Source organism: Anas acuta, chromosome 7 (genome assembly GCF_963932015.1).
Source record: "Anas acuta chromosome 7, bAnaAcu1.1, whole genome shotgun sequence".
Lineage (NCBI taxonomy): Eukaryota > Metazoa > Chordata > Aves > Anseriformes > Anatidae > Anas > Anas acuta.
In genome coordinates, this window is record NC_088985.1 from 1,420,020 (window position 1) to 1,432,231 (window position 12,212).

Genomic DNA, 12,212 nt, shown 5'->3' on the forward strand with positions numbered 1-12,212 from the left:
TCCTCTCTGGCTTTTTAGCTGTTGGGAGGAAACAAACAAACAACAACAACAAAACACATTCAAAATGTGATTAATTGCCATTTTTATTGATTTTTAAAGCCACTAGAACCATAACGCCTCTCAGTAGATGTAGTGTTTTTTTCATCACAGGCCTGTAAGTTCTCTTTGACCCATGCTGCTAGTCTTAAAGGTCCAGGGGTAACAGTATCAGTCCTGAGACAGCAATATTGAGTTTTGTGTCCCTGCTGAAGCCAGGAATAAACTCAATTATGATGGAGTCCAGATTCCCAGTTTTACAAGTCTGTGTGCTTGTAGGGGAATTGCAAGCACTTTAAAGCATACCACACAGTAAAGGCTACACAAAATTCGTTGTGTCTCAGAGGAAACATAGCTGTGACACTAGACTAAATAGAAGTTTCTGAAACACCAGATTCCTTAATTATGCTTCCTATACCTTTCTGTACCTTGTGAATGAAACATGGCTGATGAAAATAAAAGGAAAAAGGGAAAGGGAAAGGGAAAGGGAAAGGGAAAGGGAAAGGGAAAGGGAAAGGGAAAGGGAAAGGGAAAGGGAAAGGGAAAGGGAAAGGGAAAGGGAAAGGGAAAGGGAAAGAGAAAGGGAAAGGGAAAGGGAAAGGGAAAGGGAAAGGGAAAGGGAAAGGGAAAGGGAAAGGGAAGAGGAAGTGCCTACCCTGATGTCAGCCTCAGCAATCAGCCTCCTCTCCTCACTCCCATCACTGCTCTAGTTAAAGGCAGAGTATTTTAGTCTACTACATTTAGGTGGTCCAAATAGTCAAAAATTTCAAAATACTTCAAACATAGTGTTAATATTAAAAGACATACCAGCAAAAATGTAGCAATACTGTAGCCTCAAAACAGCAGCTTTATGGATTCTTCATCATATGGACCATTTCGTAATACAAAATCCCTGTTGCATCAAGACTCGGTAAGAAATCCATATGGTTCCACTCAGGAATTGCCCTGTAGTGAACTAGGTTAGCTATCTGTGGGAGCAGGAGGGCAACGTCATGAGGATCAGCCAGGCAGTCAGCTCCAACATTTTGGTACCTGCTGCTTGCACATCTGCCCATAACCTCAACCTTCTAGGCTCTAATTCTGACAGAATATTGTGGATACAAAATTTAGGACAGGATAGAAAGATTCTGGACTGATATGTATGATTCCCTTCATTATAAAAACAGACAGAGCAAAAAGTTCATCTCTCTGTAAATGATTTGAAATTTGCTATGTAGGTCATCTCAGAATCCCTATGAAAAAATACATTCATTATGGCTATGTGGAATAGTCTGTGCAAAGGACCAACACACCTTGAGACCATAGTCAGAAAAGAATGATAGCTTTTTAAATGGACTTTGAATAAATGCGACTGTGGCCACAGGTGCTAAAGCAAAGTACATTTTAACTTCTGAGCCAGGTGAGGTATAGTGGAAAAGGCTACAAAAGCTGGAAAAAAGAGGGGAAAAAAAGAAAAAAGAAAGAAAAAAAAGAAAAAAAGAAAAAAAAAAGAAAAAAGAAAAAAGAAAAAAAAAGAAAAAAAGAAAAAAAGAGGCTTACTCTTTCAAGGCATTCAGGTACATGGTTTAGTAAGAACTGCTTTACAGATCTCAAAGATAACAGAGACATCCTACATTGCCATAGGGTCAGTCAACAAGACTACTCCTGCTGAACTTTTGTCTCACTGTCCCAGGGTGGGCTGTGATCCAGTCCAACTGTCATGTATCCCTGTTGCTAGCTGGGTCAAGATGACATTTGCAGACCAATCCTTTCTTGCAGGAAAGTTTGCTGTTAGCATTGCTTCACAAAAGGCTGCCTGGGAACCTTTACTAGTTGGAAAGCAGCAGGCTTAAAACCTTCCTGATCACAGGTCCAAGAGTGGATGCTGAAATGCCATCTGCTCACTCCAAGAGTTAATTATTTTTCTAACTATATTGGCCAAAACTCCGATCTGGATAGCAACAGGAATTGCTCTGTAATTTCTGTGAGCAATGCAGAGCATGTACCACTTTATTGATGATGGGCTTATATCCATATTCAGTTTCCAGCACAATGAAAAAAAAAAAAAAAGAAAAAAAAAAGAGAGAGAGAGAGTATGGCATATCTAGTTAAAACTAGAAATGTTATATAGCAGAAAGCTGTTCCGCACCAGCTTACCTATAGTGGTGCCTTGTGAATGACCAATGTAACATAACTGCTTTTGTCCTGTTTTCTGTTCAATAATGTTTATAATTGCTGGTGGGTCATGTTTAGCCATTTCATCAAAGCTGCAGAAGGAAGAGTTGCTATCTTACTTATATGTGGATTACCTACATCCAAATGAAAATCATCAACAAAGCACAAAACCAATGGGGAGGGCAGGACAATCCCACAACTGTCTCCATGCTACTTAGTATGTCCTTTGGTAAACACATGGAAAAATACTGCCTTTGAGATGTATTTTGTGTCCATTCTGCAACCGCTCCCAACATTTTGTGTAAAATACTTGTCTTCCCCTTGCCAATTAAATGTATTATTTTGCAAGAGACAAGAAGGTCCAGTAAGACAATCTTTTCAGGTGCGAGTATGGGAAGTTCAGGCTGATGGAGCAAGGGTCTGACTTCTGGGGGTATTAAAGACATTGAACTGCACATGGTTTTTCACAATTGCTAAAAACTGTGTATTATGCACCTAAAATAAGAGGACACTCTTCAGTTCAGCCTGATGCATTCCTCCCCAAGCTAGAACAGCATCACTTTGTGAGGAAAGTTTTAACAATTCTTGTCCATAAAGAACAGTCCTGTCTGCCTCTGGGCCCTGCACTGGCAATTTAATTCTTGAACCACAGATGCAGTGTGTCCCAGTCTCCCCCTCATTCTAGTCAATTTATCAAGTCTTCAGAAAATACTCCTCAAATTTATGAACCTGTTTGCTTTTGTTATTCCGGACTTCTATTTCTAACAGTTACAGCCTTTTTTTTTCTGTCTTCTTCGAGATTAACTTAACACTGCTATAGGTGTGGCTGTCCCTGTGAATGGCTGGTGAAGAATGTTTTAATTACTGGTGAAGTGTCAATAAGAAAGTTATTTGTGTTTGTATGAAGTCTTTGATGTCTGGGGGTTTCAGAACAACTGATAACAACTAGTGACTGTTATGGGATACTATGAAAACCTCTGGTATCTGGCCAGGTGGCCAAGAGATTAAGAAGAAGAAAAAAAGAAGCTGAAGGACGGCTGGGAGACAAGACCTGCAGAAAATGTTCTATAAACTTGGTACGGTGCCAAAGGAGTACAAAGGGGAAGGACGAGAAAAAAACTTGGAGAGGAAGACTACGAGCCTTCAGCATGAAAGACCCCTAGAGACCCCCAGAGGAGACTGATGCACATGCTCCAGTAGGAGGGACTGGACCCCAGAAGCTAATTATAATAACCTGTTTTTTTTAGAAGTAGTAATGAATGTGTATTAGTCTAGGAGCATAAAAATCAGCTGCTTCATGTAACTGGTGTGCGTCCTGGTGGAGCGGAGACTCCCGGTGCACCCAGCGCTGTTTGCTTACCTCTATTCCTTTAATAAATCCTATTTTTTGTATTTAATCCTATTTTGAAGATTGAGCCATTTCTAACAATTTGAAAACAAAAGAAGCCATTTGTATCTTAGTTCCTCGAAGTACCACTGTTTACCTGAAAGCCCAGAATTCCTTACATTTGGGAGAGAGGACCTGATGTTGCTTGGAACAAGTGTTCCCTCTGCTGTTTCCTATCCAAACATCATAGCCAGCATCTGCAAGAATGAAGCCCAGACTGCTGTTAGGCAAATTGGTAACCCACATCTGCAAATAAACCATGCTGCAGAAATACAACAGGCCTTGGACCTGAAAGACAGGCATCATGACAATATGTTGTTTTTTTTTTTCTTTCTTTCTTTTTTCCCCTCAACACTGTCTGACAGCATTTGAGACAGCTCGGGAATTCTTTTACTTTTTAAGTGTACAGAAGTTTGCAGTTCTGCTTCCCTTGATTTCAGTAAAACAAGTTCATTAGGTAGTACATGCACGAGGTGCACTGTACCTCAAAGTGCTTTGCCCTTTATTCCCCAACGTCCTTTCTCATCTTCTCTGTAGCTAACCTAACACTCAACATGTCAACATGTAGAGCTGGGGGATAGTATACAAAGAAACAAAACAAAACAAAACAAAACAGTTTTCTAATTCTACTTATTTTCTCTAACTCCTAAACAGTGCTGGCAGATCTCTGCTCTCAGGGATGTCTCACCAACCTAGAAAGATGTGCTTGTGAATTCTTTGCTGTCACAATGAATTTCAGAAGGAGGAAGAATAAGTTTTCCTGTCTGGCCTATCTTTACTTTGGACACGTTCCAAGGGCTGGGAGGATGAACACCCAGAGGCAGGGAAGAGAATCAAATCTTTATCTCCCACACTCTGTGGCAGGTCCCTAATTACTATCATAAATATTTATAACACATAATATGTGATTACTATTATAAGAGCAATAGATACCATTACTCTCCCTACTCTAGATAAAACCAGCTAGTGCTGCCTTTTCAGAGACATCTCATAGCATGTTCTTTTGTCTCCAAGAGCAAAATTGGGTCAAGTATTTTCAGAGATGCAAGCAGATTGGTACCTATGCTCTGCATCTCAGCAGGCTTTTGGCAGAGCTGCTTTGCCAGTTGCATTAGCAGAACTTGGGTGCCCAGGTAACTTTGTAGGCAAACATGGAGGTGCCTGGAGAGGTGAGATTATAAGAACAGGAGGTTCTGGCTGAATATGAGAAGCCAATTCTTTACTGTGAGTGTGACAGGGCAATGGAACAGGTTGTCCAGAGAGGTTGTACAGTCTCCTCTGGAGATATTCAAAACCAGCCTGGATGCCATCCTGTGCAATGTGCTCTAGGTGATCCTGCTTGGTATGGTGTTTGGACTGGATGATCTTCAGAGGTCCCTTCCTACCTTGGCCATTCTGTGATTCTGTAATTCTGTGACATCCCTTTTCAGTTGAAATTTTTGATTTAGAACGTTCCAGTTTTGCTCAAGTCTCTTTGTCGTTGTTCCCCTAACCTTTCATCCTTTCTTTCCCCTCTCCTTGCTCCCTGTGAGCTAAGGGAGCTCCCTCAGGTACTGTGGTTTCTGCTCTCCCCTCATTATCACTCCTCATAGGACTACAGGGCCCCATGGCAGCTGTTCAAGGAGTACCAAACTGCTCTGCCAATCTGCCACACAGCTGCAGGACCAGATATTAGGAGAGAGGCTCACAAGGAAAACCCAAGGTGTGCACGGGGAACTGGTAGATAAGATGGATGGTCCACTGTTCACTGCCAGGACTGCAACCTGCGGTGTGCATGGAGCATCACCCACTCTCAGGCCTCCACACAGGGGAGAAAACATCACTGCAAGGGATCCACTCTCCCTACAAAGTCTTGTTGATCAAAAGAGACATTACAGATACCAAAGTCATGGCATGTCCTTGGGATCTTGAAAAACCTCCTGCACAAGCCCTGGTATTCCAGTCAGAAGACAACAGCTTAAGGTGTGGCTTTTCTGTATAGCACAGGTTAATTTTACCTTTGTTTCCAGCATTTTCTCTCCCATAAGGAATTCTGTTAATCTGAAGGATATATCCATCTTCAGTCACCATGTCATACTCCTCACTGGGGTATCTCCAGAAGGAGACCATTTCACTCTGTAAGTGAAAAAAGCAAAGTATAGTGTGCTCGCCATCAATGTAATCCATAAGTAAAAAGTTTAATAGTTTTTTAAAAAGTTAAATTAGTATTTAACTACTGATACTTTATATGACTGTTCCCACACAACTACTGCCTCTGTTCCATCTCTGTCATACTTACATACAAAATGTTCATACGTGCTTCTGGATTCTTAGAAAATAGGAACAAAGAGCTGCTGCCCAGATAGCATCCCATGGACCAAGGACATCAGAGCTAGAGCCAGCCACATCCTCGGTTTGCCTAGAACAACACATTTACTGTGTCACTACTGTCAGAAGCAAGGGAGCCTCATAACACACCTGCACTAACAGCTTTGATTTCATACCACCTAGATGCTCTCTTGATAGTCAGAGAGAAACACTGCTCACTGATTAAAGCTCAGGAGACACCAACACACACACACAAACACACACAGACAAATACACACGTGGTAAAGTACTACCTGTGCTTTCATTGTAAGCCATCAACAGGTGATTCACAGCAGTGAAAGGAGAGATGTGGGCAGGAAAATACCTTAAGGAAGGACTCAAACTTATTATGGAGGTTTAGATGGTCTTAAAGCATTATTGTGTGTGCAGTGGCTCAGGAAACACATGCTAATTGGGATATGCTCAGGAAGGTGGAATGGGATTTCAGGAGTTCTAGTAAGGGGCAAGGGAATAATCCAATCCTTGTAGTCTCTACAGACCAGTGGGAATTGCAAGTGTGTTAAAAGACAACATCACATGCCTGACCTTTCTCCTGTTATTTTTGATTAAAGTATCTCTTCCACTCAATAGAGACCAGAAGACACCTTTGGGCCCCAGCTTATCATGCAAAGACTCTGACCTGATGGGGATCAAGGGACGTTTGGCTCTTTCTACACAAATTTCAGGAACGCAACACAAGACATATCAAATATATACTTGCTAAGTGTTTAGCCATGGCTTTAAAAATGAGCCACTACAGTATCCTGGGTTCCGAAATACTGGGTTGGACAGGGAACCACCAGGGTGCCTTCAGTCTAAGTTCTTCTGTTATTGTGTGAGTGAGTTTTTGATTTTGATCAGTGTCCAGCAGCGAGTATAACCCAGCTTGGTTTCCTGGATGATACAGTTATGATATAGCCACTACAACATCTGATGAAAGACTGTCTCCCTTATGTAATTAAAATGTGTTTTAGGTTGTTTCCCAGTTCTCAGACCCTGAGCCAGACCTTCTTTTATAAGCACACAAAGGATGTGTCATAACTGTTATGACAAATAAACCCCTAGTGCAAGTAGAAGTGCAAGCCACTTCTACTTATCTCTTCCCAACTGCATTACAGGAAATGGTATAACTGAGGTGCTGCTCTGACATGGAGAGCTTTGTAACACTGCAATGCTGTTTGCATCACCTATTAAATCAACTGTCCAGGTCTATCCAGGAGGCAGAGTAAGGACAGCAGGTTGATTTTGATAATCTTTTAAGAGCCAACATCATATTCACTCCCTAAACAGAAATAAAATCATGAAAAGAAAGCCTCTAGTCACTTGCTCTTCTCCGTGATTATAGTGAAAATGACAAAATTAATTAAATTTCATTTAGAAAAGGACACTTGTAAGTGCCAATCAGTATGTGAATTGCATCACTTTACTTGGGATCAACATTGGCTATCAAAAGAGACTTTAGGGGGCTGGGACGGCTAGTGGATGGAGCGGGAGTGCAGGTGGTGTTTTCATCCATCCCTACGGTGGCAGGGAGGGGTACAGAGAGGACACGGAAAGCCCACCTGTTAAACACGTGGCTCCGGGGCTGGTGCCAGCGCAGAAATCTTGGGTTTTTTGACCATGGGGCACTTTACTCAGCACCTGGCCTGATGGCCACAGACGGGTCCCTATCTTTTAGGGGAAAAAGGATCCTGGGCCAGGAGCTGGCAGGGCTCATTGAGAGGGCTTTAAACTAGGTAAGAAGGGGGATGGGGCTGAAGCAAGGATTGTTGGGGCTGTGACAGGGGGAACAATGGCAAGGCCGGGGGATAAGGCAATGGCCCAGCTGAAGTGCATCTACACCAATGCACGCAGCATGGGTAACAAACAGGGGGAGCTGGAAGCCATCGTGCAGCGGGCAGGCTACGACTTGGTTGCCATCACGGAGACGTGGTGGGACCACTCTCATCATTGGAGTGCTGCAATGCCTGGCTATAAGCTCTTCAGAAGGGACAGGCAGCACAGAAGGGGTGGTGGTGTGGCTCTCTATATTAGAGAATATTTCAATGTTGTGGAACTCGAGGTTGGGAATGATAAGGTTGAGTCCCTTTGGGTTAGGATCAGCTGGGACAACAAGGCAAGCATCCTGGTCGGGGTCTGTTATAGACCGCCGAACGAGGATGAGGAGACAGATGAGGAGTTCTACAGGCAGCTGACAGAAGTTGCGAAACTGTCGGCACCTGTTCTCGTGGGGGACTTCAACTTCCCTGACATATCCTGGAAGCACAACACAGCCCAGAGAAAGCAGTCTAGGAGGTTTCTGGAGAGCGTGGAAGATAGCTTCCTGACGCAGCTGGTTAGTGAGCCTACCAGGGGAGGCACCCCGCTAGACCTTCTCTTCACAAACAGAGAAGGACTGGTGGAGGATGTGATTGTCGGGAGCTGTCTTGGGCAGAGTGACCACAAAATGGTGGAGTTCACTACTTTTGGCGAGGCCAGGAAGGGGACCAGTAAAACCGCTGTATTGGACTATCGGAGGGCTGACTTTGGGCTGCTCAGGACACTAGTTGGTGGAGTCCCTTGGGAGGCAGTTCTGAAAGACAGAGGGGTCCAGGAAGGCTGGGTGCTCTTCAAGAGGGAAATCTTAATGGCGCAGGAGCGGTCTGTCCCCACGTGCCCAAAGACGAGCCAGCGGGGAAGAAGACCAGCCTGGCTCAACAGAGAACTGTGGCTTGAGCTTAGGAGAAAAAAGAGGGTTTATAATCTTTGGAAAAGTGGGCAGGCTGCTAGGGAGGACTATAAGGATGTAGCGAGGCTGTGCAGGGACAAAATTAGGAAGGCCAAAGCTCATCTGGATCTCAATCTGGCTACTGCCGTTAAAGATAACAAAAAACGTTTTTATAAATACATCAACACAAAAAGGAGGACTAAGGAGAATCTCTATCCTTTACTGGATGCGGGGGGAAACCTTGTTACAAAAGATGAGGAAAAGGCGGAGGTGCTCAATGCCTTCTTTGCCTCAGTCTTTAGCGGCAATACCGGTTGTTCTCTGGATACCCAGTACCCTGAGCTGACAGAAGGGGATGGGGAGCAGGATGTGGCCCTCACCATCCACGAAGAACTGGTTGGTGACCTGCTACGGCACTTGGATGTGCACAAATCGATGGGGCCGGATGGGATCCACCCAAGGGTACTGAGAGAACTGGCAGAGGAGCTGGCCAAGCCACTTTCCATCATTTATCAGCAGTCCTGGCTATCGGGGGAGGTCCCAGCTGACTGGCGGCTAGCAAATGTGACGCCCATCTACAAGAAGGGCCGGAGGGCAGACCTGGGAAACTACAGGCTTGTCAGTTTGACCTCAGTACCAGGGAACCTCATGGAGCAGATCTTCTTGAGAGTCATCAAGTGGCACTTGCAGGGCAAGCAGGCAATCAGGCCCAGTCAGCATGGGTTTATGGAAGGCAGGTCCTGCTTGACGAACCTGATCTCCTTCTATGACAAAGTGACGCGCTGGGTGGATGAGGGAAAGGCTGTGGATGTGGTCTACCTTGACTTCAGCAAGGCATTTGACACCGTCTCCCACAGCATTCTCCTCAAGAAACTGGCTGCTCTTGGCTTGGACTGGCGCACGCTTCGTTGGGTTAGAAACTGGCTGGATAGGCGGGCCCAAAGAGTCGTGGTGAATGGAGTCAAGTCCAGTTGGAGGCCAGTCACTAGTGGTGTCCCCCAGGGCTCGGTGCTGGGGCCGGTCCTCTTTAATATCTTCATCAATGATCTGGACGAGGGCATTGAGTGCACCCTCAGTAAGTTTGCAGATGACACCAAGCTATGCACATGTGTCGATCTGCTCGAGGGTAGGAAAGCTCTGCAGGAGGATCTGGATAGGCTGCACCGATGGGCTGAGGTCAACTGCATGAAGTTCAACAAGGCCAAGTGCCGGGTCCTGCACCTGGGGCGCAATAACCCCAAGCAGAGCTACAGGCTGGGAGATGAGTGGTTGGAGAGCTGCCAGGCAGAGAAGGACCTGGGAGTGATGGTGGATAGTCGGCTGAATATGAGCCAGCAGTGTGCTCAGGTGGCCAAGAAGGCCAACGGCATCCTGGCTTGTATCAGAAACAGTGTGGCCAGCAGGGCTAGGGAGGTGATCGTCCCCCTGTACTCGGCTCTGGTGAGGCCGCACCTCGAGTACTGTGTTCAGTTTTGGGCCCCTCGCTACAAGAAGGACATCGAGGTGCTTGAGCGGGTCCAGAGAAGGGCGACGAAGCTGGTGAGGGGTCTGGAGAACAAGTCCTACGAGGAGCGGCTGAGGGAGCTGGGCTTGTTCAGCCTGGAGAAAAGGAGGCTCAGGGGCGACCTTATTGCTCTTTACAGATACCTTAAAGGAGGCTGTAGTGAGGTGGGGGTTGGCCTGTTCTCCCACGTGCCTGGTGACAGGACGAGGGGGAATAGGCTAAAGTTGCGCCAGGGGAGTTTTAGGTTAGATGTTAGGAAGAACTTCTTTACCGAAAGGGTTGTTAGACACTGGAACAGGCTGCCCAGGGAGGTGGTGGAGTCACCTTCCCTGGAAGTCTTTAAAAGATGTTTGGATGTAGAGCTTAGGGATATGGTTTAGTGGGGACTGTTAGTGTTAGGTCAGAGGTTGGACTCGATGATCTTGAGGTCTCTTCCAACCTAGAAATTCTGTGATTCTGTGATATCTTCCAGAGGATCTAGGAGTCACTCAAAAATACTGGTAGTAGACTGGTTGAAAACATTTTAAAAATACTTTGTGAACTAGAAATTTAACCTTCTACAAGAAGTGGTGAAAGCAAGTGGGAACTTCTGGGTCAAAAAGGATTTATGGACAATAGGTCTGTAAACAGACACTGAAAGGGCTGGACAGAGTTGTTCCCTCCAACAGCTTTAGGTGCTAGGCGACATCAAGGTGACGGACTACAGAAAATGGCCAGGCCTGTGTGCTTCCCCTGGGTAGTCTCTTGTTTCACCTGAACCAGGCAGAGAAAGCTGTGGTAGACCAATCTCTGATTTGACTGCGAAGACCAGGCTTCACTCCCCTCTCCTTGGCCAAACACAGACAGTTGGGTTGCAGCCATTTTCCTTCAGCCAGAGTCATATGCACTGTTCACATACACATGCATGCTTAGATAGAAGCCCAGCTGCACAAGTATTTTTTCCAGACCCACCTCTAGAAAAGTGAAGGCTACCAGCCTGGCCAAAGGGTCGCACAGCTCCTGTGAAAGGAGACAGTGAGATGTCAGTCCCTCTGATGGACAGGCAGTACACAAAAGCAATGCTGGGCATACTGAGTCGGCAGAGGATGGAGATGTGGCACATAGCAGCAGCTGGGGACCAATCCCCACTCCACGCTGGTGTGCTGCACAGTACTTGTCACCTCTCTTAAGACAACCCTATTTGAACCATCTCAAGGGTGGGGGTAGCAAGAACAGAGAAGAGTAAATGTAAACACATTGAGATGTTAAACATTAATGATTAGGCAATACCATAATTTAGAAAGTATGGTTGCCCAGAATTTGTTTATGCTGGCCTATTAAATATTGTTTAGGCAGCAAATAATTATGTAAATTTAAAGGTGATTTCCATCAATAAAGTGATTTAATTGATAAGCCTGAAGAAAGTTCCCAGCTTCACATTTCAATGACCATTTTACATATTTATTACAAGAGAAATTATTAAGTTCTTGCAAGGGACAATCGGCATCTGAAATGGCTTTCTGATAGCAGATACCGTATTTAAGAAACAATGATATGCCAGACAGAGCTCTACAATCCTCTGTTTTACAACAGTATGGACAGAGCTGGTAAATGTGAATTTAAGATTAAATCCCAGGCAACCATTTAAAAAGATCTGTAGATGCATTGGCTGGGGCAGCATTAACTTTCTTTGTAGAGCAGAGATGGGACAAAGCTAGGGCAGCTGCTGGTGAAAATGATACTCCATGCCATATAATGTCATGCTCAGCAATAAAAAATGGGGAGGGGCGGCTGTTCCCCAAGGCAGCCATTGCTCAGAGACTGAGCATTGTTCTGCTCACAGGAAGTGGTGCATGATTGTCTTTGCATCACTTCTTTTTATTCTCTTTCTGTCATTTTGCCTTTCCTGTTTTCTCCACCTTTCCCACTCTGGGGGCAGAGGGAGTGGAGTGGCTGAGCTGTGTGGTGCTTAGCTGTTGGCCAGGGCTGACCCACTGCAACATCCTTGTTCTTCACACACATATGGGAAAGCACAAAGAGCATCTAAGCTCTATCGTACGTACACACAGTAGGCAGATGCATCTCTTCACATGTATCCT

The 12,212-nt window shown here is 45.0% G+C and overlaps 1 protein-coding gene across 1 annotated transcript; it reads right to left on the reverse strand.

Annotated features, from left to right (window-relative positions):
- Positions 1–884: 884 nt before the first annotated feature.
- Positions 885–9,304, reverse strand: LOC137859541 (gastric triacylglycerol lipase-like). Its single transcript, XM_068688702.1, is given in 8 exon segments — positions 885–1,100; positions 1,329–1,417; positions 1,420–1,464; positions 2,173–2,282; positions 3,675–3,774; positions 5,575–5,692; positions 7,926–8,179; positions 9,268–9,304. Coding segments are annotated over 8 exon segments (969 nt in total).
- Positions 9,305–12,212: the final 2,908 nt, after the last annotated feature.